This window comes from Aquarana catesbeiana, linkage group LG05 (genome assembly GCF_042186555.1).
Source record: "Aquarana catesbeiana isolate 2022-GZ linkage group LG05, ASM4218655v1, whole genome shotgun sequence".
NCBI lineage: Eukaryota > Metazoa > Chordata > Amphibia > Anura > Ranidae > Aquarana > Aquarana catesbeiana.
Genome location: NC_133328.1, coordinates 184,898,654 through 184,925,598, shown reverse-complemented (window position 1 = coordinate 184,925,598; position 26,945 = coordinate 184,898,654). Strand labels below are relative to the sequence as shown.

General features: G+C 46.8%; 1 protein-coding gene across 3 annotated transcripts in view; it reads left to right on the top strand.

The window, feature by feature from the left end:
• Window positions 1-1,017: 1,017 nt before the first annotated feature.
• Window positions 1,018-26,945, top strand: part of LOC141144595 (uncharacterized) — a 40,922-nt gene continuing 14,994 nt past the window's right edge. The window contains exons 1-5 of one of the 3 annotated variants that reach the window (XM_073630428.1): window positions 1,027-1,094; window positions 17,088-17,196; window positions 17,536-17,860; window positions 20,857-21,986; window positions 24,772-24,870. In XM_073630428.1, the coding sequence (XP_073486529.1) occupies window positions 17,544-17,860; window positions 20,857-21,986; window positions 24,772-24,870 (1,546 nt within the window). In that variant the 5' untranslated portion in view covers window positions 1,027-1,094; window positions 17,088-17,196; window positions 17,536-17,543. Of the gene's footprint in view, window positions 1,095-16,738; window positions 17,197-17,535; window positions 17,861-20,856; window positions 21,987-24,771; window positions 24,871-26,945 lie in introns of those variants that run through there. The other 2 variants (XM_073630430.1, XM_073630429.1) reach the window with 2 other exon arrangements.

The following is a 26,945-nucleotide window of genomic DNA, read 5'->3' as shown; positions in this document are numbered from 1 at the left end:
TGAGGAAGTGGTGTGACATCCATACAGATATGTCGGTTAGTAAGTTAGTAATGCATGAGGAGACTGATGGAGTGAGTTGAGGGGTGGAGAGATAGATTTGTGTGTCGTCAGCGTAGAAATTATATTGAAAGCCGTGAGAGGCTATCAGCTGACCCAGGGAAGAGGTGTAGATTGAAAATAAAAGAGGTCCAAGAACAGAACCTTGGGGGACCCCGACAGAGAAGGGAAGAGGAGTGGAGGAAGTAGAATTGTAAGTGACACTGAAGGTGCATTGGGATAGGTAGGATGTGTGACAGACCTAGACTGGACAGAGGCTGTTGGAGAGGACTGAATGCAAGCCTCTTGCCTTTTGATTATGTGCCCTGGATTTTCAATGGAACAATACTCTTTGTGAGGTGAATTAAAAATCCAGTCTGAACTGTACTAATCGGACTCAGTCGTGTATATATGTATATATTGTATGTTGTTTGATTCTGTTGGGGACTCCTTGCTGTGGTCATTTGGGATTTGTGTCCATGAAGAGGGAGGGGGGATTCCTCCAGCAGCCCCCTGCTGATAAGACTGAATTATACTGTTGGGACACATACTGTGAGGAGATGCTGGTGTCATCAACTCCAACTACCTGTGTTTATGTTAATTGAATGAGCTGATCACATTGTCCTCTATACAATGTAGGAGACGGGACGACTCCTATTGGAGCTGCTGCTATTGTGAGAAAATGTCCTGTGATAATTAACTCAGTCTAGGCAAAAGGTCATGTCTCAGTCACCCAGTGGCGTAGCGTGGGGGGTGCAGGGGGTGCCGTGGCCCCGGGCGCGACATTTAGGGGGGTGCCAGTATGTGTCACTGGCTGCCTCCTCCTAATTTCTCGATCCTGTGTCCCCGGCCCGGCTGCCATGTTAAGTGGCCGGCGCCCTGTGATTGGGCGTATGGGGGTCATGTGAGGCGTAGGGCTGGCCTGTCCTAGATCGCTTCTGAAGTCCCGCCTCCGCACATGACCCCCCATACGCCCAATCACAGGGCGCAGGGGAGAGAAGAATGTGAGCCGCCGCTGTCTTCTCCTCCTCTGGATCGATGCAGGCCAAGATAAGAAGGTGAGTGAGAGTCTTGTTACTGGGGGGGGGGGGGGTGAGAGAGAGAGAATGTAGGCAGGATAGTGTAGTTTAGTATGGAGGTCAGTCAGTGTAGTGTAGTGGTCAGTATGGGGGGCAGTGTAGTGTAGTATAGTGGTCAGTGTAGTATGGTGGTCAGTGTAGTATGGTGGTCAGTATAGTGGACAGTGTAGTATGGTGGTCAGTGTAGTATAGTATAGTGGTTAGCATAGTGGTCAGTATAGTGTAGTTTAGTATGGAGGTCAGTGTAGTATAGTGGTCAGTATAGTGTAGTATAGTGGACAGTATAGTGTAGTATGGTGGTCAGTATAGTGTGGTATAGTGGACAGTATAGTGGTTAGTGTAGTATAGTGGACAGTGTAGTGTAGTATAGTGGTCCGTGTAGTGTAGTATAGTGGACAGTGTAGTATGGTGGTCAGTATAGTGTAGTATAGTGGACAGTGTAGTGTAGTATAGTGGTCAGTGTAGTATAGTGGTCAGTGTAGTGTAGTAAAGTGGTCAGTGTAGTGTAGTATAGTGGTCAGTGTAGTGTAGTATGGTGGTCAGTGTAGAGTAGTATAGTGGTCAGTGTAGTATAGTGGTCAGTGTAGTGGACAGTGTAGTATAGTGGACAGTATAGTGTAGTATAGTGGTCAGTGTAGTGTAGTATAGTGGTCAGTGTAGTGTAGTATAGTGGTCAGTGTAGTGTAGTATGGTGGTCAGTGTAGTGTGGTATGGTGGTCAGTGTAGTGTAGTATAGTGGACAGTGTAGTGTAGTATAGTGGACAGTGTAGTATGGTGGTCAGTGTAGTGTAGTATAGTGGTCAGTGTAGTATAGTGGTCAGTGTAGTGTAGTATAGTGGACAGTGTAGTATAGTGGACAGTGTAGTATGGTGGTCAGTATAGTGTAGTATAGTGGACAGTGTAGTATGGTGGTCAGTATAGTGTAGTATAGTGGACAGTGTAGTGTAGTGTAGTGGACAGTATAGTATAGTGGTCAGTGTAGTGGACAATGTAGTGTAGTGGACAGTGTAGTATAGTGGTCAGTGTAGTGTAGTATAGTGGATAGTGTAGTATGGTGGTCAGTATAGTGTAGTATGGTGGTCAGTGTAGTGTAGTATAGTGGTCAGTGTAGTGTAGTATAGTGGACAGTGTAGTATGGTGGTCAGTGTAGTGTAGTATAGTGGTCAGTGTAGTGTAGTGGACAGTATAGTATAGTGGTCAGTGTAGTGGACAATGTAGTGTAGTGGACAGTGTAGTATGGTGGTCAGTGTAGTGTAGTATAGTGGTCAGTGTAGTATAGTGGACAGTGTAGTGTAGTATAGTGGTCAGTGTAGTGTAGTATAGTGGTCAGTGTAGTATAGTGGTCAGTGTAGTGTAGTATAGTGGACAGTGTAGTATAGTGGACAGTGTAGTATGGTGGTCAGTATAGTGTAGTATAGTGGACAGTGTAGTATGGTGGTCAGTATAGTGTAGTATAGTGGACAGTGTAGTGTAGTGTAGTGGACAGTATAGTATAGTGGTCAGTGTAGTGGACAATGTAGTGTAGTGGACAGTGTAGTATAGTGGTCAGTGTAGTGTAGTATAGTGGACAGTGTAGTATGGTGGTCAGTATAGTGTAGTATGGTGGTCAGTGTAGTGTAGTATAGTGGTCAGTGTAGTGTAGTATAGTGGACAGTGTAGTATGGTGGTCAGTGTAGTGTAGTATAGTGGTCAGTGTAGTGTAGTGGACAGTAATAGTATAGTGGTCAGTGTAGTGGACAATGTAGTGTAGTGGACAGTGTAGTATGGTGGTCAGTGTAGTGTAGTATAGTGGTCAGTGTAGTATAGTGGACAGTGTAGTGTAGTATAGTGGTCAGTGTAGTGTAGTATAGTGGACAGTGTAGTGTAGTATAGTGGTCAGTGTAGTGTAGTATAGTGGACAGTGTAGTATAGTGGACAGTGTAGTATGGTGGTCAGTGTAGTGTAGTATAGTGGTCAGTGTAGTGTAGTGGACAGTATAGTATAGTGGTCAGTGTAGTGGACAATGTAGTGTAGTGGACAGTGTAGTATGGTGGTCAGTGTAGTGTAGTATAGTGGTCAGTGTAGTATAGTGGACAGTGTAGTGTAGTATAGTGGTCAGTGTAGTGTAGTATAGTGGACAGTGTAGTGTAGTATAGTGGACAGTGTAGTGTAGTAAAGTGGACAGTGTAGTGTAGTGGACAGTATAGTATAGTGGTCAGTGTAGTGGACAGTGTAGTATAGTGGACAGTATAGTGTAGTATAGTGGACAGTATAGTGTAGTATAGTGGACAGTATAGTGTAGTATAGTGGTCAGTGTAGTGTAGTATAGTGGACAGTGTAGTGTAGTATAGTGGTCAGTGTAGTGTAGTATAGTGGACAGTGTAGTATAGTGGACAGTGTAGTATGGTGGTCAGTGTAGTGTAGTATAGTGGTCAGTGTAGTGTAGTGGACAGTATAGTATAGTGGTCAGTGTAGTGGACAATGTAGTGTAGTGGACAGTGTAGTATGGTGGTCAGTGTAGTGTAGTATAGTGGTCAGTGTAGTATAGTGGACAGTGTAGTGTAGTATAGTGGTCAGTGTAGTGTAGTATAGTGGACAGTGTAGTGTAGTATAGTGGACAGTGTAGTGTAGTAAAGTGGACAGTGTAGTGTAGTGGACAGTATAGTATAGTGGTCAGTGTAGTGGACAGTGTAGTATAGTGGACAGTATAGTGTAGTATAGTGGACAGTATAGTGTAGTATAGTGGACAGTATAGTGTAGTATAGTGGTCAGTGTAGTGTAGTATAGTGGTCAGTGTAGTGTAGTATAGTGGACAGTGTAGTGTAGTATAGTGGTCAGTGTAGTGTAGTATAGTGGACAGTGTAGTGTAGTGGACAGTATAGTATAGTGGTCAGTGTAGTGGACAATGTAGTGTAGTGGACAGTATAGTGTAGTATGGTGGTCAGTGTAGTATAGTGGTCAGTGTAGTATAGTGGACAGTGTAGTATGGTGGTCAGTGTAGTGTAGTATAGTTGTTAGTGTAGTATAGTGGACAGTGTAGTGTAGTATGGTGGTCAGTATAGTGTAGTATAGTGGTCAGTATAGTGTAGTATAGTGGACAGTGTAGTATGGTGGTCAGTATAGTGTAGTATAGTGTAGTATAGTGGACAGTGTAGTGTAGTGGTCAGTATAGTATAGTATAGTGGACAGTATAGTATAGTGGTCAGTGTAGTTCTCAGTGTAGTGTAGTATAGTGGTCAGTATAGTGTAGTATAGTGGTCAGTGTAGTGTAGTATAGTGGACAGTATAGTGGTCAGTGTAGTGGACAGTGTAGTTCTCAGTGTAGTGTAGTATAGTGGACAGTGTAGTATGGTGGTCAGTATAGTGTAGTATGGTGGTCAGTGTAGTGTAGTATAGTGGTCAGTGTAGTGTAGTATAGTGGACAGTGTAGTATGGTGGTCAGTATAGTGTAGTATAGTGGACAGTGTAGTATGGTGGTCAGTATAGTGTAGTATAGTGGACAGTGTAGTGTAGTATAGTGGACAGTGTAGTGTAGTGTAGTGGACAGTATAGTATAGTGGTCAGTGTAGTGGACAATGTAGTGTAGTGGACAGTGTAGTATAGTGGTCAGTGTAGTGTAGTATAGTGGACAGTGTAGTATGGTGGTCAGTATAGTGTAGTATGGTGGTCAGTGTAGTGTAGTATAGTGGTCAGTGTAGTGTAGTATAGTGGACAGTGTAGTATGGTGGTCAGTGTAGTGTAGTATAGTGGTCAGTGTAGTGTAGTGGACAGTATAGTATAGTGGTCAGTGTAGTGGACAATGTAGTGTAGTGGACAGTGTAGTATGGTGGTCAGTGTAGTGTAGTATAGTGGTCAGTGTAGTATAGTGGACAGTGTAGTGTAGTATAGTGGTCAGTGTAGTGTAGTATAGTGGTCAGTGTAGTGTAGTATAGTGGACAGTGTAGTGTAGTATAGTGGTCAGTGTAGTGTAGTATAGTGGACAGTGTAGTATAGTGGACAGTGTAGTATGGTGGTCAGTGTAGTGTATTATAGTGGTCAGTGTAGTGTAGTGGACAGTATAGTATAGTGGTCAGTGTAGTGGACAATGTAGTGTAGTGGACAGTGTAGTATGGTGGTCAGTGTAGTGTAGTATAGTGGTCAGTGTAGTATAGTGGACAGTGTAGTGTAGTATAGTGGTCAGTGTAGTGTAGTATAGTGGACAGTGTAGTGTAGTATAGTGGACAGTGTAGTGTAGTAAAGTGGACAGTGTAGTGTAGTGGACAGTATAGTATAGTGGTCAGTGTAGTGGACAGTGTAGTATAGTGGACAGTATAGTGTAGTATAGTGGACAGTATAGTGTAGTATAGTGGACAGTATAGTGTAGTATAGTGGTCAGTGTAGTGTAGTATAGTGGACAGTGTAGTGTAGTATAGTGGTCAGTGTAGTGTAGTATAGTGGACAGTGTAGTGTAGTGGACAGTATAGTATAGTGGTCAGTGTAGTGGACAATGTAGTGTAGTGGACAGTATAGTGTAGTATGGTGGTCAGTGTAGTATAGTGGTCAGTGTAGTATAGTGGACAGTGTAGTATGGTGGTCAGTGTAGTGTAGTATAGTTGTTAGTGTAGTATAGTGGACAGTGTAGTGTAGTATGGTGGTCAGTATAGTGTAGTATAGTGGTCAGTATAGTGTAGTATAGTGGACAGTGTAGTATGGTGGTCAGTATAGTGTAGTATAGTGTAGTATAGTGGACAGTGTAGTGTAGTGGTCAGTATAGTATAGTATAGTGGACAGTATAGTATAGTGGTCAGTGTAGTTCTCAGTGTAGTGTAGTATAGTGGTCAGTATAGTGTAGTATAGTGGTCAGTGTAGTGTAGTATAGTGGACAGTATAGTATAGTGGTCAGTGTAGTGGACAGTGTAGTTCTCAGTGTAGTGTAGTATAGTGGACAGTGTAGTATGGTGGTCAGTATAGTGTAGTATGGTGGTCAGTGTAGTGTAGTATAGTGGTCAGTGTAGTGTAGTATAGTGGACAGTGTAGTATGGTGGTCAGTGTAGTGTAGTATAGTGGTCAGTGTAGTGTAGTGGACAGTATAGTATAGTGGTCAGTGTAGTGGACAATGTAGTGTAGTGGACAGTGTAGTATGGTGGTCAGTGTAGTGTAGTATAGTGGTCAGTGTAGTATAGTGGTCAGTGTAGTGTAGTATAGTGGTCAGTGTAGTGTAGTATAGTGGTCAGTGTAGTGTAGTATAGTGGACAGTGTAGTGTAGTATAGTGGTCAGTGTAGTGTAGTAAAGTGGACAGTGTAGTGTAGTGGACAGTATAGTATAGTGGTCAGTGTAGTGGACAGTGTAGTATAGTGGACAGTATAGTGTAGTATAGTGGACAGTATAGTGTAGTATAGTGGACAGTGTAGTGTAGTATAGTGGTCAGTGTAGTGTAGTATAGTGGTCAGTGTAGTGTAGTATAGTGGTCAGTGTAGTGTCAGTGTAGTATAGTGGACAGTGTAGTGTAGTATAGTGGTCAGTGTAGTGTAGTATAGTGGTCAGTGTAGTGTAGTATAGTGGACAGTGTAGTGTAGTATAGTGGTCAGTGTAGTGTAGTATAGTGGACAGTGTAGTATAGTGGACAGTGTAGTATGGTGGTCAGTGTAGTGTATTATAGTGGTCAGTGTAGTGTAGTGGACAGTATAGTATAGTGGTCAGTGTAGTGGACAATGTAGTGTAGTGGACAGTGTAGTATGGTGGTCAGTGTAGTGTAGTATAGTGGTCAGTGTAGTATAGTGGACAGTGTAGTGTAGTATAGTGGTCAGTGTAGTGTAGTATAGTGGACAGTGTAGTGTAGTATAGTGGACAGTGTAGTGTAGTAAAGTGGACAGTGTAGTGTAGTGGACAGTATAGTATAGTGGTCAGTGTAGTGGACAGTGTAGTATAGTGGACAGTATAGTGTAGTATAGTGGACAGTATAGTGTAGTATAGTGGACAGTATAGTGTAGTATAGTGGTCAGTGTAGTGCAGTATAGTGGACAGTGTAGTGTAGTATAGTGGTCAGTGTAGTGTAGTATAGTGGACAGTGTAGTGTAGTGGACAGTATAGTATAGTGGTCAGTGTAGTGGACAATGTAGTGTAGTGGACAGTATAGTGTAGTATGGTGGTCAGTGTAGTATAGTGGTCAGTGTAGTATAGTGGACAGTGTAGTATGGTGGTCAGTGTAGTGTAGTATAGTTGTTAGTGTAGTATAGTGGACAGTGTAGTGTAGTATGGTGGTCAGTATAGTGTAGTATAGTGGTCAGTATAGTGTAGTATAGTGGACAGTGTAGTATGGTGGTCAGTATAGTGTAGTATAGTGTAGTATAGTGGACAGTGTAGTGTAGTGGTCAGTATAGTATAGTATAGTGGACAGTATAGTATAGTGGTCAGTGTAGTTCTCAGTGTAGTGTAGTATAGTGGTCAGTATAGTGTAGTATAGTGGTCAGTGTAGTGTAGTATAGTGGACAGTATAGTATAGTGGTCAGTGTAGTGGACAGTGTAGTTCTCAGTGTAGTGTAGTATAGTGGACAGTGTAGTATGGTGGTCAGTATAGTGTAGTATGGTGGTCAGTGTAGTGTAGTATAGTGGTCAGTGTAGTGTAGTATAGTGGACAGTGTAGTATGTTGGTCAGTGTAGTGTAGTATAGTGGTCAGTGTAGTGTAGTGGACAGTATAGTATAGTGGTCAGTGTAGTGGACAATGTAGTGTAGTGGACAGTGTAGTATGGTGGTCAGTGTAGTGTAGTATAGTGGTCAGTGTAGTATAGTGGTCAGTGTAGTGTAGTATAGTGGTCAGTGTAGTGTAGTATAGTGGTCAGTGTAGTGTAGTATAGTGGTCAGTGTAGTGTAGTATAGTGGACAGTGTAGTGTAGTATAGTGGTCAGTGTAGTGTAGTAAAGTGGACAGTGTAGTGTAGTGGACAGTATAGTATAGTGGTCAGTGTAGTGGACAGTGTAGTATAGTGGACAGTATAGTGTAGTATAGTGGACAGTATAGTGTAGTATAGTGGACAGTGTAGTGTAGTATAGTGGTCAGTGTAGTGTAGTATAGTGGTCAGTGTAGTGTAGTATAGTGGTCAGTGTAGTGTCAGTGTAGTATAGTGGACAGTGTAGTGTAGTATAGTGGTCAGTGTAGTGTAGTATAGTGGACAGTGTAGTGTAGTGGACAGTATAGTATAGTGGTCAGTGTAGTGGACAATGTAGTGTAGTGGACAGTATAGTGTAGTATGGTGGTCAGTGTAGTATGGTGGTCAGTGTAGTATAGTGGACAGTGTAGTATAGTGGACAGTGTAGTATAGTGGACAGTGTAGTATGGTGGTCAGTGTAGTGTAGTATAGTTGTTAGTGTAGTATAGTGGACAGTGTAGTGTAGTACAGTGGTCAGTATAGTGTAGTATAGTGGTCAGTATAGTGTAGTATAGTGGACAGTGTAGTATGGTGGTCAGTATAGTGTAGTATAGTGTACAGTGTAGTGTAGTGGACAGTATAGTATAGTGGTCAGTATAGTATAGTATAGTGGACAGTATAGTATAGTGGTCAGTGTAGTTCTCAGTGTAGTGTAGTATAGTGGTCAGTATAGTGTAGTATAGTGGTCAGTGTAGTGTAGTATAGTGGACAGTGTAGTGTAGTAGACAGTATAGTATAGTGGTCAGTGTAGTGGACAATGTAGTGTAGTGGACAGTGTAGTATAGTGGACAGTGTAGTGTAGTATAGTGGTCAGTGTAGTGTAGTAAAGTGGACAGTGTAGTGTAGTGGACAGTATAGTATAGTGGTCAGTGTAGTGGACAATGTAGTGTAGTGGACAGTGTAGTATAGTGGACAGTATAGTGTAGTATAGTGGTCAGTGTAGTGTAGTATAGTGGTCAGTGTAGTGTAGTATAGTGGACAGTGTAGTGTAGTATAGTGGTCAGTGTAGTGTAGTATAGTGGACAGTGTAGTGTAGTGGACAGTATAGTATAGTGGTCAGTGTAGTGGACAATTTAGTGTAGTGGACAGTATAGTGTAGTATGGTGGTCAGTGTAGTATGGTGGTCAGTGTAGTATAGTGGTCAGTGTAGTGTAGTATAGTGGACAGTGTAGTATGGTGGTCAGTGTAGTGTAGTATAGTTGTTAGTGTAGTATAGTGGACAGTGTAGTGTAGTATGGTGGTCAGTATAGTGTAGTATAGTGGACAGTGTAGTATGGTGGTCAGTATAGTGGACAGTGTAGTGTAGTGGACAGTATAGTATAGTGGTCAGTATAGTGTAGTATAGTGGTCAGTGTAGTATAGTATAGTGGACAGTATAGTATAGTGGTCAGTGTAGTGGACAGTGTAGTTCTCAGTGTAGTGGTCAGTATAGGAATCAGGTAGGTCAGTAGTACTTGTATTTGAAGGGACTCAGGGATAGCTAAAAGTCTGCAGGTTAGGGGGGGGCGCAAATTACTTGCCTTGCCCCGGGTGCTGACAACCCACGCTACGCCACTGCTTTCGATTTCTTCCTCCTCTTCAGAAGGGTTGTGAAGCAGATCACATAGAGCTTGTATGGATGACGTGGTGGAGAACTCCCCCAGATGTTCCTCCATGTTGCCCCTGCAGGTATGGTTCAAGAAAAGTTACAATAAACTTTCACAAAGTCACAAAAGACTGATAGAAATAATAGGCTGTCAGGGCATGCATAGACACAAACACAAGCTCTTGGCAGTAGTTACTAAATAGCATCCTCTCTTAGCACACAAAATGTGACACTATGCAGAATATCTAACGCACATGTGTCAAACACAAGGCCCCGGGGGGGCAAATTTGGTTGCCAGGCCATTTCATGTGGCCCTCACACCTCTCCTGCAGCTTTGGCACCCCCCTCATCCTCGCCCCCACCTTGTCTCAGCAGCTGGCAGCAGAGGGGAGGACAGAACTCCTCCACCAGATCCTGCGCTTCTCTGTGCAGTCGTGGAGAGACTCGTCTCTGCCCCACTCCCACCCCCCCTCCCCATCTCAGCAGTCGGCAGCTAAGAGGAGGACAGAACTCCTTCTACAGATCCCGTGCTTCTCTGTGCAGCCATGGAGAGACTCGTCTCTGCCCCCCAGTCTCATCAGTCGGCAGCTGAGAGGAGGACAGAACTCCTCCTACAGATCCTGTGCTTCTCTGTGCAGCCATGGAGAGACTCGTCTCTGCCCCCTGTCCCCCCATCTCATCAGTCGGCAGCTGAAAGGAGGACAGAACTCCTCCTACAGATCCTGCACCTCTCTGTGTAGCCACAGCACCCCCTCCCCCCCTCCACTGGTCTCAGCATCCAGGCCTCCTCCAAACTCTGCACTTTCTGCTTCCCAGATCCGCCACCCAGCTTCTTCTTGGAAGCAGCACAAGTAAACGGGGGTGCACTATGATATAAGGGTGGATGAAGGACTCTTGAGTGGGGGGGGGGTTCCTGACATCTGATGTAAGGGGTGGGGTGGGGTGCTCTGGACATCTAGTCTTACAGGTAAGAAGGCCAACCAATGGTCATAAAAATAATATTGGAATGACATTAAAGAGCCAGCATGTTTTGGGGGTGCTGGCACACCCGCCTCCCCCCTCATCAGGGCTTGGAATTTGCGTGAACTTAAAATGAAATTACTCAGTTTAGGTAAATTATTGTAAGAAATAAATATTTTTAAAATAACAAACATGTTATACTTACCTGCTCTGTGCAACTGTTTTGCACAGAGCAGCCCCGATCCTCCAATTCTGAGGTCCCCCGGCGGCGCTCCTCCTCTTCATTGGGTGTCACCACGACTGCTCCTTTGACAGGGAGGGTCTGCGCTGATTTATTATCAGCGCAGCCCCTCAGAGGATGTCCACCCAGGACCACAAGGGACACCGCCAGGACCACCAGGGATACCCACCACTTGTGACCACTAGGTATGCCACCCATGGCCACCAGGGATGCCAATCAGTGCCCACAATCAATGCCAATCAGTGCCCATCACTAATGCCTGCCAATCAGTGATGTCTATCAGTGCCACCTATCAGTGCCCATCAGTGCCACCTATCAGTGCCGCATTTCAGTGCCACCTATGCATGCCCATCAGTGCCACCTATGCGTGCCCATCTGTGCCGTCTATAAATCCTCACCAGTGCTGCCTATCAGTGCCCATCAGTGCCACCTATCAATGCTGCATATTAGTGCCCATCATCAGTGCCACCTCATTGGTGCCACCTCATCGGTGCCCATCAGTCCCGTCTATTAATCCTCATCAGTGCTACCTATCAGTGCCACATGTTAGTGCCCATCATCAGTGCCACCTCATTAGTGCCCATCAGTGCCACCTTATCAGTGCCCATCAGTGAAGGAGAAAAACTTATTTACAAAGTTTCGTAACAGAAACGAAAAAAAAAACCTTTTTATTTTTCTAAATTTTCGGTCTTTTTTCATTTGTTTAGCAGAAAATAAAAATCCCAGAGTTGATCAAATACCACCAAAAAAAAGCTCTATTTGTGGAAACAAAATGATAACAATTTTATTTAGGTACAGTGCTGCACGGCTGATTTAAAAAGCAGCTGAAAATTGGCTTGGGCAGGAAGGAGGGGTTGCCCTGTATTGAAGTGGTTAATGATGGATAACCTGATTGCGTGTAACAATTTGCCTCGCCATCTACTGGTTATTACTCAGCACTGCAGCTCAGGTCTCGGCAGAGCACACCTTCCCTATTCAAGGCGGTTTAAGTAGATTGCTGAACACTCAACCAGTACCTGATCAGCAGATTTACAAGAAACAAGTCTGATAAAATTGGGGTGACGTTAAACAGCCAAAACATTTCAGGGGCTCTCACACTAGATAATATTTGGGGGTGATATTAAACATCCAACACTTTTAGGGCCCCTGGCACCTTTCCCATTAGGCTTGCAATTTGCATGGGACCTAAAATGCAGCTAGAGCCGTGCTGTGGTGTTCGCTGTGATCCCAGCCTCAATGGCAACAGAACAACTGGTCCCCGCTACTCCCTACCTCTTCCAAAAGAGCTGCAAGGATAACGAAAGCGATCGGAGCAGTCATGTGACAACATCAGACCTCGTTCACATTGCGTGGCCCATAGCAGGGGTCTCCAAAGTTTTAAAACGAAGGCCTTCAGACTTTAGGAGGGCCAGATTGTGCCCACCTGGGGCAGAAAATGTACCGGGCACCGCATCAGTGAGAATAAATATGGCCTCAGGGTTGGTGGTCAATAGGAGGAGGAGTAGTGCCCCTAATTAGTAGTAGGAATAGTATCCCATCATTGGCATTGGTGTAAGAAATAGTGCTCCGTTGTTGGTATCAGTGGGCCGAATAGTGCCCCAAGGGCCGGATAAAGGCTAGCAAAGGGCCACATATGGCCCCCGGGCCGCAGTTTGGAGACCCCTGGCCTATAGCATACCCTTGGTGCAAGGGCTGCGTGTTCCTGCATGGGGATACACAAGGCAATATGTCGCTTCCTGGATGCATGTTTTAACCCTTAAAAAGTCTGCAGCACTGCACCTCAAACACGGGCAGTTGCATGTTGGTTGCCATTCACCAGCACGCCCAAATTAACGGCCATGCACATTTTCACGTGAGGCGTATCTACAGCATACGCTCGCAGGAGGGGCAGGGTTACCAGCATGGGGATGCAGTTGACAGCAATGGGGCTGCACAAAACACCTGTGCACCCCCCATGCAGGTAAACACGGCCCCCGCAGGGATGTGCGCTGTAGTACGCCCCGTGTGAAATGATGCACGTCTGTTTTTTTGGGTGTGCTGGTGAATGACCTGTTATAGCTACAGCTTGTGTTCAGTGGGCAGTACAGCAATCAAACGTGACCTATTCAACTTAATGCAGCCACACTGCAACCAGCCTGCAACTGCATGTAATGCATGCCGGTACAGGCTTTCATGGGTTAAAATAGGCATCCAGGTGGCGACATATTGCAACTGCGCTATCTTCAGGGATTTTGTTTTCAGCGAGAACGCATGGAAACGAAGTGCTGGCCCGGCACCTCCAGCACTGAATGTATGCAATAGCAAGGGGTGCTGAAGGTCGCTGCTGAGGGATCTATTGTCATTGATGGGGATCTGTTTTTGTGTAAGGATCTATTGTTGCTGGGGGGAGCTTATGTTCCTCCTAGGGATCCACTGTTGAGGGAGAGGTCTACTGTTGCTGGTTCATGGAGGGTCTATTGATGGTGGTTGCTTGGAGATCTGTTATTGCTGCTGGGGGGGGGGTTGTTTAACATTGCTGGGGTGGATCTTTTGTTGCTGGGGGTGGTCCATTGCTGTGTGGGGGAACTATTGATGCTGAAGTGTGGTCTATTGTTGCTAGGGGGATTTATCGTTGTGTGGGGAATCTATTGTTGCTGGGGTGTGGTCTATTGTTGCTGGGGGGATTTATTGTTGTTGGAATGGGTTCCATTGTTGCTGGGGGGATTTATTGTTGTTAGAGTGGGGTCCATTGTTGCTGGGAGAGTCTATTGTTGTTGGAGTGGGGTCCATTGTTGCTGGGAGAGTCTATTATTGTTGGAGTGGGGTCCATTGCTACTGGGGGGATTTATTGTTGTTGGAGTGGGGTCCATTGTTGGTGAGAAAGTCTATTGTTGTTGGAGTGGGGTCCATTGTTGCTAAGAGAGTCTATTGTTGTTGGAGTGGGGTCCATTGTTGCTGGGAGAGTCTATTGTTGTTGGAGTGGGGTCCATTGTTGCTGGGAGAGTCTATTGTTGTTGGAGCGGGGTCCATTGCTACTGGGGGGATTTGTTGTTGTTGGAGTGGGGTCCATTGTTGCTGGGAGGATTTATTGTTGTTGGAGTGGGGTCTATTGTTGCTGATAGGCTTTATCACTGTGCGGGGAATCTATTGTTGCTTGGGTGTGGTCTACTGTTGCTGCAGGAGGATCCTTCATTGCTGGAGTGGGGGTCTATTGTTGCTGGGGGGGATTTATTGGTTCTGGAATGGGGTCCATTGTTGCTGGGCTGGGTTTGTTGTTTCTAGAGTGGGCTTCATTGTTACTGGGGAGGCTTTATTGTTGTGTGGGGAATCTATTGTTGCTGGGGTGTGGTCCATTGTTGCTGCAGGGGGATCTATTTTTGCTTGAGTAGGGTTTTATACTTGCTGGAATGGGGTCTATCGATGCTATGGGAATTTATTATTGCTGGAGTTTGGTCCATTGTTGCTGAGGGAGTCTATTGTTGCTGGGGTGGGGTCTGGTGTTGCTGGGGGATCTATTGTTGCTGGAGGGGTGTATTGTTGCTGGCTGCAGAGGATCTATTTTACTGCTTTTCTTGTTATCATTACCAAACTTCATACAAATTACTTATCACCATAAAATACTTGGTTCTGTACTCTCTAAAAGGGGCGGTACTGGATATGGGGTGGAACCAAGGGTTAGTGCTTGGAGGTGGGTAGCGGTTGGAACCAAGGGACGGTGCTCGGGGGTGGGTAGGGGGCGGAGACAAGGGACGGTGTTCGGAGGTGGGTAGGGGGCGGAGACAAAGGACGGTGCTCGGAGTTGGGTAGGGGGCGGAGACAAGGGACGGTGCTCGGAGCTGGGTAGGGGGCGGAGACAAGGGATGGTGCTCTGAGCTGGGTAGAGGTTGTAAACAAGAGACGGTTCTTGGGGGTGGGTAGAGAGTGGTACCAAGGAACAGTGCTCGAAGGTGGAACCAAGGGACAGTGCTTGGAGGTGGGTAGAGGGTGGAACCAAGGGACGGTGCTCAGAGTTAAGTAGGTGCTGTAGCCAAGGGACGGTACTCCAAGGTGTGCTGGTGTTGGAACCAAGGGACGGTGCTCGGAGGTGGATAGAGGGTGGAACCAAGGAACGATGCTTGGCGGTGGGTAGGGGGCGGAGACAAGGAGCGGGGCTCAGAGGTAGGTAGGGGCGGAGACAAGAGACTGTGCTTGGAGGTGGGTTGGGGGTGGAACCAAGGAACGATGCTCAGCGGTGGGTAGGGGCGGAGACAAGAGACTGTGCTAGGAGATGGGTAGAGGGCGGAGACAAGGGATGGTGCTCGGAGGTGGGTAGAGGTTGTAACCAAGGGACGGTTCTTGGAGGTGGGTAGAGAGTGGAACCAAGGAACAGTGCTCGAAGGTGGAAAAAAAGGGACGGCGCTTGGAGGTGGGTAGGGGGTGGAACCAAGGGACGGTGCTCAGAGTTAAGTAGGTGCTGGAGCCAAGGGATGGTGCTCCGAGGTGTGTAGGTATTGGAACCAAGGGACGGTGCTCAGAGGTGGATAGGGGGTGGAACCAAGGGACGCTGCTCGGAGGTGGGTAGGGGGGCGGAGAGGTGGGTAGGGGCGGAGACAAGAGACTGTGCTTGGAGGTGGGTAGGGGGTGGAACCAAGGGACAGTGCTCGGAGGTGGGTAGGTGTTGGAACCAAGGGACGCTGCTCGGAGGTGGGTAGAGCGTGGAACCAAGGAACGATGCTCAGCGGTGGGTAGGGGCGGAGACAAGAGACTGTGCTCGGAGGTGGGTAGGGGGTGGAGACAAAGGACGGTGCTCGGAGGTGGGTAGGGGGTGGAGACAAGAGACTGTGCTCGGAGGTGTGTAGGGGGTGGAGACAAAGGACGGTGCTCGGAGGTGGGTAGGGGGTGGAGACAAGAGACTATGCTTGGAGGTGGGTAGAGGTTGTAACCAAGGGAGGGTTCCTGGAGGTGGGTAGGGGGTGGAACCAAGGGACGGTGCTTGGAGGTGGATAGCGGTGGAGACAAGGGACGTTGCTTGTAGGTGGGTAGGGGCGGAGACAAGGGACGGTGTGGGTAGGGGCGGAGACAAGGGACTGTGCTCGTAGGTGGGTAGGGGCGGAGATAAGGGACGGTGCTCAGGGGTGGGTAGGGGCGGAGACAAGGGACGGTGCTCAGGGGTGGGTAGGGGCGGAGACAAGGGACGGTACTCGTAGGTGTGTAGGGGCGGAGACAAGGGACGGTGCTCGTAAGTGGGTAGGGGCGGAGACAAGGGACGGTGCTCAGGGGTGGGTAGGGGCGGAGACAAGGGACGGTACTCGTAGGTGGGTAGGGGCGGAGACAAGGGACGGTGCTCGTAGGTGGGTAGGGGCGGAGACAAGGGACGTGCTCAGGGGTGGGTAGGGGCGGAGACAAGGGACGGTACTCGTAGGTGGGTAGGGGCGGAGATAAGGGACGGTGCTCAGGGGTGGGTAGGGGCGGAGACAAGGGACGGTGCTCAGGGGTTGGTAGGGGCGGAGACAAGGGACGGTACTCGTAGGTGGGTAGGGGCGGAGACAAGGGACGGTGCTCGTAGGTGGGTAGGGGGCAGAGACAAGGGACGGTGCTCGTAGGTGGGTAGGGGGCAGAGACAAGGGGCGGTGCTCGTAGGTGGGTAGGGGGCAGAGACAAGGGACGGTGCTCGTAGGTGGGTAGGGGGCAGAGACAAGGGGCGGTGCTCGGAGGTGGGTTGGGGGGCAGATGACTAAAGGGGGGGGATTTCCTGCACCTAGTCTCTGAGAATAAAAGCCCTGTTTATCATATTGCGGTAACATGTTCACTGTGGTGCCTTTCATTGCAAATTGAAACCTGATGCACACTATTGCTATTGGTCATTGTGCGGTGCAATGCATTCCGGCAGAACGCATAGTGGGGCAGGCGGCCTGTATAGTAGATCTCCCCTCCATCCATACAGGGGGACACCTGGGGGGGGGGATAAGGAGGGGTCGGGTTGTCAGGGAGGGACAGCTGGGTGTTGTGGTTCTTCTCCTGTGTGACATCCCATAATAGTACACCTCACACATACTGCAGCCAGGAAGGAATGAGGAGACTATGAAGAAGCACAGGGCACCCCGAGGACCCGGATGACACTCACCTTCCTCCTCCGGACATCTCCAGGATTGTATTTGCCGCATCTGTGTTGCCGAGGTAACCAAAACATTGGGGTCCTTTCTATGGGTGACATCGGCGAATGCCAGAAATGAATTCAAATGAAAGGGTAAAATAGGAAGTGGCCGCATTCGTGTACCGCAACGATACTCGGCGGTCAGAAATCAGTAACTAGTATAGGATTGTACTGTTATTATTTGTACAGGCAAAATTCTGGACACCTAAAGGGGCCTTTCGGTGTGTTTCCGGACATGCGCAGTACGCAGCTGTCGGCCAGAGCCTGAGGAGGAGGTAAACGTTATCTCCCGCCACCGGTGAGTATGAGGAGTACCTGGGGGAGGAGTGTGTGTGTGTGAAGAATACTAGGGGGGTGTATGAGGAGCACTGTGTGGGTGTGTACGAAGAATACTGGGGGGGGACGTCGGCGTATGAGGAGCACTGGGGGGGGGGAATGTCGGCGTATGAGGAGCACTGGGGGGAGGATGTCGGCGTATGAGGAGCACTGAGGGGGAAGTTGGTGTGTAGGTGTAAAGGGGGGGGGGAGGTGTAGTTTTGGTTTTATTGATGGATTTTTATAAGACTCAGAATATTTCTCTGTACATTCGGACAGTTCAGGATTTATATTCTGCCTCCTCCTCTTCCTCCTCCTCTAGACACCATCATGTCAACCGGCTTCAGCTTCGGGTCAGCTGCCCCTGCTGGAGGCTTTAGCTTCGGAACCGCTAAAACCACGGCTTCCACGGGAGCGACCGGCTTCTCATTCGACACCACCACAGCCGCCGCCCCAACTGCTGGTTTCAGTTTTGGCAACGCACAGGCAAATCCCGCATCCATGTCACAGCCCAGCTCACTCTTCTCCTTTGCCACGCCGGCGGCAACCACAACGGCGGCAGCAGCAGCACCAGCAACCGGCTTTTCCTTTGGTACACCAACCTCATCCGTCTCCACCGGAGCGCCTACGGGGGGAATGGCCTTTGGGTAAGAAGAGTTTTTTGTGTTTCTTGTACAGCTTCTATGAAATATATAGAAACAATGTTGCAAGTCCATCCTATTCACCACTTCAAGGCTGCAGTGTGTGTGTATATGTGTGTAATATATATATATATATATATATGTATATGTGTGTATATATACACACTGGAACGCTTTCAGAAGCGCAGCGGGAGGGGACGTCCCCCTCCCACAACTCGCTGGTATTTCTCGGGCTTACCGTTTACACCAGGTCACCCGAGAAACGATCCGGCGTTACGGCTGGCTGGTTCCAGAGGTGATCAAAGAATTGATCCTCTTTCATCGCCTCTATGGCCTTGGAGGACTGTAGCGACGTCGTGACGTCACTTCCGGTTCAGGGGGAAGTAAATACATTTTTAAGTTTCTTTTTGCTTTTAACGGTAAAGAAGAGATTTGGGGGTCTTTTTTGACCCCCAGATCTCTCAATAAAGAGGACCTGTCTTCCTTCATTCTTTTCTAAAGGATGTTTATACATTCTTTGTAATAGAAATTTAAAAGTAATCGATAAAAAAAAAAAATTTAAAGGCACAGCGTGAAAATAAATGAAAGTGCCCCCCCCCGTTCCTCCGCGCTCGAGCGCAGAAGCGAACGCATTACGCGTATGTAAACAGAATTCGCACCTCACAGGTGGTATCGCCACGACCGTGAGAGTGAGAGCAATAATTCTAGCGCTAGACCTCCTGTGTAACTAATCAGGTAACCTGTAAAAGTGTTTAAAGCGTCGCCTATGGAGTTTTTTTTTTTTTAAGTACCGTAGTTTGTCTCCATTTCATGACTGTGCGCAATTTTAAAGCGTGACATGTTGGGTATCTATTTACTCGGCGTTGCATCATCGTTCACCTAATACAAAAAGACTAGGGTACGTAGTGTGTTTTTTTTTTTTTTTTGTTTTTTTTTTTTTTGTTTTGTTTTTGTTTTTTTGTTTTTAATTTTTTTATTATTCATTAACCACTTGCCTTCCAGGCACTTATACCCCCCTTCCTGCCCAGGCCATTTTTCAGCTTTCAGCACGTTCACACTTTGACAATTGCGCGGTCATGTAACTCTGTACCCATATGAGATTTTTATCATTTTTTTCACACAAATAAAGATTTCTTTTGGTGGTTTTTATTCACCACTGGGGTGTTTAGTCTTTGTTAAATAAATGAAAAAAGGCCAAACATTTTTTTTTTTTTTTTTTTTAAATTAACTTTTTCATAGTTTGTTATAAAATTTTGCAAACAGGTAATTTTTTTTTTTTTTCTCCTTCACTGATGAGGCTGCACTGATTGGCGGCAATGCTGGGCACTAATTGGCAGCACTAATGGGACTGCACTGACAATCATGACACTGATAGTCGGTGCCCTGATTGTGAATGCAGATGTCCTTTTTTCATAAGGCAGTTATCGGCTCTCTTCTCCTCATGCTGTCAGTGTGAGGAAAGGAATGCCTAAAGCCGGCTTCTGTTTACATTGTGATCAGCTGTGACTGGATACAGCTGATCATGTGGTAAAGAGTCATTGATTGGCTCTTTACTTCCCGAGGACACTGCTATCACAGAGCGCGCCGCAGCGGGTCCGATCACTGAAGGACCTCATATGACGCCCTCCCAGAACTGGTCGGAAAGTAGTGTAATTTTTTTTATTTATTTTTTTTATTGCGTTTGCAAAACCACTGCGCAACTACTGTGTGACATAAAAAATTGTAATCACCATTTTATTCTCTAGAGCAGTGATGGCAAACCTTGGCACCCCAGATGTTTTGGAACTGCATTTCCCATGATGCTCCAGCACTCTGCAGTGTAGACGAGCATCATGGGAAATGTAGTTCCAAAACATCTGGGGTGCCAAGGTTCTCCATCACTGCTCTAGGGTCTCAAAAAAACAAAAAAACGTGTAATGTTTGGGGGTTATTAAGTAATTTTCTAGCAAAAAATACTGATGTAAACTTGTAAACAAAAAAGTGCCAGAAAAAGCCTGGTCTTCAAGTGGTTAGCCACTTCAGCTCCGGGAAGATTTACCCCTTTTTGCAGTACGGCACAGCGTTACTTTAACAATTGTGCGGTCATGTGACCCTGTACCCAAATTAAATTCCCCCTCCCCCCCCAAAAAAAATAGTTTTTTCTTTGTTTTATTTTTTAGTGATATTTGATCACCTCTGCGTTTTTTTTTTTTATGCGCTATTGACAAAAAACTACCGCCAATTTTGGGGAAAAAATATATATTCTTTTTACTTTTTGCTATAAAACACATCCGATTTAAAAGAAAAAAAAAATGTAAAAAAATCCCAATAAGCGTATATTGATTGGTTTGCGCAAAAGTTATGGCGTCTACAAACTATGGGATAGATTTTTGGAAATTTTTTTTATTACCTTTTTTTTTTTTTTTTTTCACTAGTAATGGCAGAAATCAGCGGCTTATAGTGGGACTGCGATTATTGCGATGGATTGGGCACTAGCTGACACTTTTTGGAGGGGCGATGACACGAATACAGTGATTAGTGCATGAAAATATGCACTGTCACTGTACTGATGACACTGGTTGGGAAGGGGGTTAACATCAGGGGGCGATCAAAGGGTTAAACGTGTGCCTAGCCTGAGTTTTGTTACAGTGCGGGAGGGGCTTTAACTAGGGGGAAGGCATAGATCCTGTGTCTCTGCTTTGCAGGAACGCGGGATCCATGCCTTCCTTACTGACAGAACGGCGATCTGCTTTGTTTACGTGGGCAGATGGCCGTTCTGCCTGGGTGACTGAGGACATCAGCGGGACCCACTGTGTAGAATCGCAGCAGGAGCGAGGCGGCGCGCACTCGCGCCCGATACCCGGAGGTGCAGGATGACGTGTGTATGTGATAGATAGAGATACATATTTTATTTATTTATTTTCAAAGTCATGTGACTGATAACAGATATCGATACCAACTCGCCACTATAATTTTAAATACAGTATTTAACATAACTTTTTTTTTTTTTTCTCCCTCTCTAGGGCTAATACTGCCAAGTTCTCTCTAAATACACAGATCGGAAATAGTACTATGGGTGGAGCTACACAGCCTGCTATCGGTGGAATGGCACAGCCTTCTATGGGTGGAGCTATGCAGTCTGCTCTTGGTGGAGCTTTGCAGTCTGCTATGGGTGGAGCCACCCAGCATGCTATGGGTGGTGCTATGCAGTCTTCTATGGGTGGAGCTATGCAGTCTTCTATGGGCGGCGCTATGCAGTCTTCTATGGGTGGCGCTATGCAGTCTTCTATGGGTGGCGCTATGCAGTCTTCTATGGGTGGCGCTATGCAGTCTTCTATGGGTGGCGCTATGCAGTCTTCTATGGGTGGAGCTATGCAGTCTTCTATGGGTGGAGCTATGCAGTCTTCTATGGGTGGAGCTATGCAGTCTTCTATGGGTGGGGGCATGCAGTCTGCTATGGGTGGGGGCATGCAGTCTGCTATGAGTGGGGGCATGCAGTCTGCTATGAGTGGGGGCATGCAGTCTGCTATGGGTGGAGGTATGCAGTCTGCTATGGGTGGAGGTATGCAGTCTGCTATGGGTGGAGGCATGCAGTCTGCTATGGGTGGGGGCATGCAGTCTGCTATGGGTGGGGGCATGCAGTCTGCTATAGGTGGAGCTATGCAGCCTGCTTTTGGTGGAGCTGTGCAGTCTACTCTTGGTGGAGCTACCCAGCCTGCTATTGGTGGAGCTACCCAGTCTGCTCTTGGTGGGGCTACGCAGTCTGCTCTTGGAGGAGCTACCCAGCCTGCCATTGGAGGAGCTACCCAGCCTGCCATTGGAGGAGCTACGCAGTCTGCTCTTGGTGGAGCTACCCAGCCTGCTATAGGTGGAGCCGCTCAAAGTGCAGGTTTCTCGTTTGGAACTACAACGGCACAGCCACAGCCATCTCTCACCGGAGGCTTCGCCTTCTCTGGCCAACCAGCGACCACCGCCTCCGCAACTGCAAACCCAGCGAGCACCGCTCAGACAGGCGCATCCTTCTTCACGTCGGCATTTTCCATGGCGCCAGCTGCCACGTCCACCGCACCCACCACTACCCTAGCCCCAGCGCAGGCACCTGCCACCCAGCAGACTTCCACTTTATTTTCAAGACCACTTGAGACTGCATCAGGTAATCGCACAGTAATCTTGAGGAATGCTTTTTTTTATTATACCATTTGTTTTGTAAAAAAGCCAGAAAACTTTTTTTTTGTTTTTACTTTGATATTAGCTCTGAACACCTTTTATTCATTTAGCAGCAGCGTGACGTGTCTCCTTCTCATAACTAGTAAGCTTTAAGCCTCCATTCACACTATTAACCCGCATGTAAATCGCACAGGAACTGCACTGCAATTCCTGTTCAAAGCCAATGTCACCAGCACACCGAGGATCTCCAGAATGGTTCCTATGCTTTAATCAGAGACCACATCGTTGCAGCAGATTGCAGCGTTTCGGAGTCACACAGGACCCCTTCATCAGGCATGTGGCCCGATGAAGGGGTCCTGTGTGACTCCGATACGTTGAAATCTGCTGTAACGATGTGGTAGCTGATTAACGCCTAGGACCCTTTTCCGCAGATCCTCGGTGTGCTGGTGACGTTCTTTCGCCCTAACTTGACACGGTTCCTTCAGTCGCCCACTTTATACGCACATCCATTTCTACAGGAACGTGTGCGTTGGAAGCATTCCTGTTTCACATGAGATTTTGAATGGGCTCAAATCACACCGGGTTGTGCGTGCACCAAATAACCGGTACTAAAGTTTCCATCAATAAGAACACTCTATGGATGGATGAATTGAATGAAAGGTCTACCTCCTTCATTCATAGATAGCTATAGTACAGCATCTGTGAATGGAGGAAGGGGGAGGGGCAGACATCGTCAGCACTCTTGGTACATATGACCGTTCCCTCAGGTCTGCTAAAGTGTATATATTACCCCAATATTTCATATTCCTGCTTTGCCTCTCTGTTACCATGTACTTGTATTTAAATGTCTCCCGTTCTCTTCGCATTGGTTCCTTCATGTGAAACCCCTTCTTGATCTGTCAGTCCCCTGCTTTCCTATTTTCAACTGACCACACTAGGACTGGAAGCACATCCATGCCAGCATGGTCCGTTTTCTTTATTCTTTGCATTGTACTTTGGAGAACAACCCTGCCTGTCCTCCTGTGGTCAGACTTGTGCTGGCAGGCTTCCCGCCCTCCTTCCCTGTAGAACGATTTGAATCAAGTTTTTTTTTTTTTTTTTTTTTTCTTTTTGGACACCGCGCCGGTTCTGAGGAGCTGCGGGCAGGAGTTTTTAGGTGAGGCCACGGCTTTGGCTTAGTCCGTGGCGTCCGGCCTCGCAGACTAGGCCGAAGCCGCGGCCTCGCCTAAAAACTCCTCGGTACCGGTGCGGTGTCAGCACCAGTCCTAGTGAAAAAAAAAAAAAATCTAAAAAAATCGATTTGCTGAAATTTTGAATAGATTTGACCTCTCAAATCGATTCAAGATTTCAATCGATTTTTTTTTCCCAGCCCTACTGCCCTGTACAGCTCTTCAGTGGTAAGATCAATGGGGGGGGGTCTGCTGTTCTCGCTTGGCAAGCACAGCACCTTTTACAGGGCAGAGGATTTTCTACCCCTGTTGGGGGTACTTTTTACACAGTTAAAAATGTACCCTTTTTCCTACACACTATAATCCTACGGAACGTTTTCCCCTTACAAGTGAATTAGGCTTCAAATTGCATGTTACCCCCCTTGATATGTGTTGTGTTATTCATAGGGATGCTCCGATGCCGGTATCGGTGCTGATGCCAAGCATTTGGGCGAGTATCGGTACTGGCTCAAATGCTCCCGATACCGAAACTGATACTTTGCTGAGCAATTTGCGTCAATATAAAATGAATGGGTGCAAGTCGCACTGCAAAGTATCGCATGCAATTTGAACAGGAATGCAGTGGGATTCCTGTCTGAATTGCATGCGATTTCCCCCACCGCATATGTGTGTTTATAGAAAGGGATTAAAGCGCCATCTAGTGGGCAGTTTAAAAAAAAAATGTTAGAACTCACAGTACATATCTGGCCATATGCAAAATATTCTACATAGGTGTCCCGGTCCGCCGATGATAGCAAATCAGGGCTGCTGGAGGTGCTGACAGGGCTGAAGCATAAGTTTCCCGGGACCCGGTGTGTGTATAGGGCAGAAGTGATGTCAGCTTAGGGGCGGACCACCTCTACATTTCCTTCAGCGGCCCTGATTTGCTATCATCGGTGGACCGCTTTCAAAATAATCTACATAGGTGTCCCAGTCTGTCCATTAAAGCAAATCGGGGCCGCTGGAGGAAATGTAGAGGTGGTCCGCCCCTAAGCTGACATCACTTCTGCCCTATACACACACGGGGTCCCGGAACTTCTGCTTCAGCCCTGTCAACACCTCCAGCAGCTTCTTTGAGATTCTTTGCAGTGTGATTTGCATACATTTTTGTTTTTTTGTATTGATGCAGATCCTACCGCAAAGTATTGGTACTTGAGATTCAGCGAGTACTGACCGAAAATATCGGTACTCGCCAATTAAAAAAAATAAATAAAAAAAACAAAAAAAACAGCATCGGTACAACCCTAATTATTTATATAGTTCTTGGTAAATGTAGCCTTTTAATGTTTTTATTAGGGTTGCACAAGCATAGAAACAGATTCAGGTTGGTGTGGTCGGTTTGCATCCCAGCTGCTAATCCATGCTACAGGACCGCCCACCGTACCTGCCGTTCAGTGGTCTGGCTGATGCTGCCCTCGCTAGACTTTATCGATTGACAGGAGTTTATAGCAAGAGCATTGTGTGTATGTGTGTGTATGTTTGTTTGTTTTTTGTCTTTGTTTTTTTTGTTTGTTTTTTTACAAATTGTTTCATCGTATGTTTTTATTTTCTTACTTTTTTTAGTATCAACAGCAGCATCTACATCCAGCGCTTCGGCTATCAGTTCTCTCCTTGTGACCTCTGCGCCATCACTTTTTTCACTCAGCTCCACAACTGCTTCAGGTATGCGACTATCCGTTGTATCTATCAAGCTGCTTTATTTTATCGCACAGGGTGATTGCTAAAAATACACTGACTTTTTTTTTTGGTTTTGTTTTCGTTTTTTTTTTTTTGTTCTTCTTTCATATGGATAAGGTTTTAGGTCAGCTTATGTCTGTTTTTTCAGATTTAACCACTTGAGCTCCGGAAGGTTTTTATCCTCTTTAATGACTAGGCCATATTTTTTGCAGTTCTGCACTGTGCTACTTTTTAAGCACTTCAGCCCCGGAAGGATATACCCCCTTAATGACCAGGCCATATTTTTGAGATACGGCACTGCGTCGCCTTAACTGACAATTGCGTGGTCGTGTGACGCTGTACCCAAACATAATTGATGTTCTTTTTTTTTCCCACAAATAGAGCTTTCTTTTGGTGGTATTTGATCACCTCTGCGGTTTTTATTTTTTGCGCTATAAACAAAAAAAGAGCGACCGTTTTGAAACAAAGCACTATTTTTTACTTTCTGCTATAAAAAATAGCCATAATTAAAAAAAAAAAAAAAAAAATCTTCATCAGTTTAGGCCGATACGTATTCTTCGACATAATTTTGGTAAAAAAAAATTGCATTAAGCGTATGATTGGTTTGCGCAAAAGTTATAGTGTCTACAAAATAGGGAGTAGATTTCTGGCATTTTTTATTATTATTATTATTATTATTATTAATTAATAATTTTTTTTTTAACTAGTAATGGCGGCAAGCTGTGATTTTTAGCGGGGCTGCAACATTGCGGCGGACAGATTGGACACTTTTGACTTTTTTTTTTGGGACCATTGACATGTATACAGCGATCAGAGTTAAACATGACCACTGATTACTGTATAAATGTCATTGGCAGGGAAGGAGTTAACACTAGGGGGCGATCAAGGGGTTAAGTGTGTGCCCTAGACAGTGTTTCTAACTGTGGGGGAGGGGGGATGGGACTGCCTGGAGGAGGAGACCAATCGCTGTTCATAATCAGTATGAACAACTGATCTGTCTCTCTCGGGAGTGATCGTAGGTGTCTGGCGGACATCGCGGCCGCCTCGCAAGTGCATCAGCTCCTATGTCACACGGCAGGCGCGCACGCACCCCCCTATACCCCCTTGAAGCGCCTGCCATACAGCTATGGCGATTCGTGCAGGGAAGCCAACCTGCCGCATAACGACGGCGGCTGGTCGGCAAGTAGTTAGTGATACTAAAAGTCCTTTTTTTTTTTTTTTTTTTTTTTCTTTAATAATAGCAAAGCTGTTACACTTACCTGCTCTGTGTAGTTGTGTAGTGGATTTGCACAGAGCAACCCAGATCCTCCCCCCTTCTCGGGTCCCACTTTGGCGCACCTGGCCCTTCCCTCCTGTTTAGTGCCCCCCTACAGCAAGCAGCTTGCTATGGGGGGCACGCCGAGCCACAGCTCCGTGTGTCCATTCACACATGGAGTCGCGGTTCGGCCCCGCCTCCTCACTCCTGCCCTCTGTGCAGACCTGCCATTTCATCCGCCTTTCGATGTGCTGTGTTGGGGAGGAGTTTGAAGGGGGGACGACTTGTAATTGCAAAGGGGACAGTGTTTGTTTCAATAGGGGACTGTGAGGATGGGGTGGAGCTGTGAGATGAGTGGGGTGGGGTCGGTGATTGCAAGAGGGCTGTGTTTTAGAGGGAGTGGGTGATGTGAGGGGGGGGACCTGTGATTGCAAGGGGGACTGTGATGTAATGAGGGTGGGTTCTGTGATGTTTAGGTGGGAGTGTGATGTAAGGGGGAGCTGTGATTTAGCGATGGGGTACTTGTGATTGCAAGGGAGACTGTGATGTAAAGGGGGGGGGGGGGGGGCTGTGATGTGAGGAAGTGGTGGGGCAGTGATTGCAAGGGAGACTGTTATGTGAAGGGGGGGGGGGCATAAGACACTGATGTGAAGGGGATGTCTGTGATACGAAGGAGCTGGCTGAAGACACTGACTTAAATGGGGCTGTGATGTAAAGGGAGGAGGGCGGAGCTGTGATGTAAAGGGAGGAGGGCGGAGCTGTGATGTAAAGGGAGGAAGGGAGGGATCTGCGGGGTAAAGGGAGG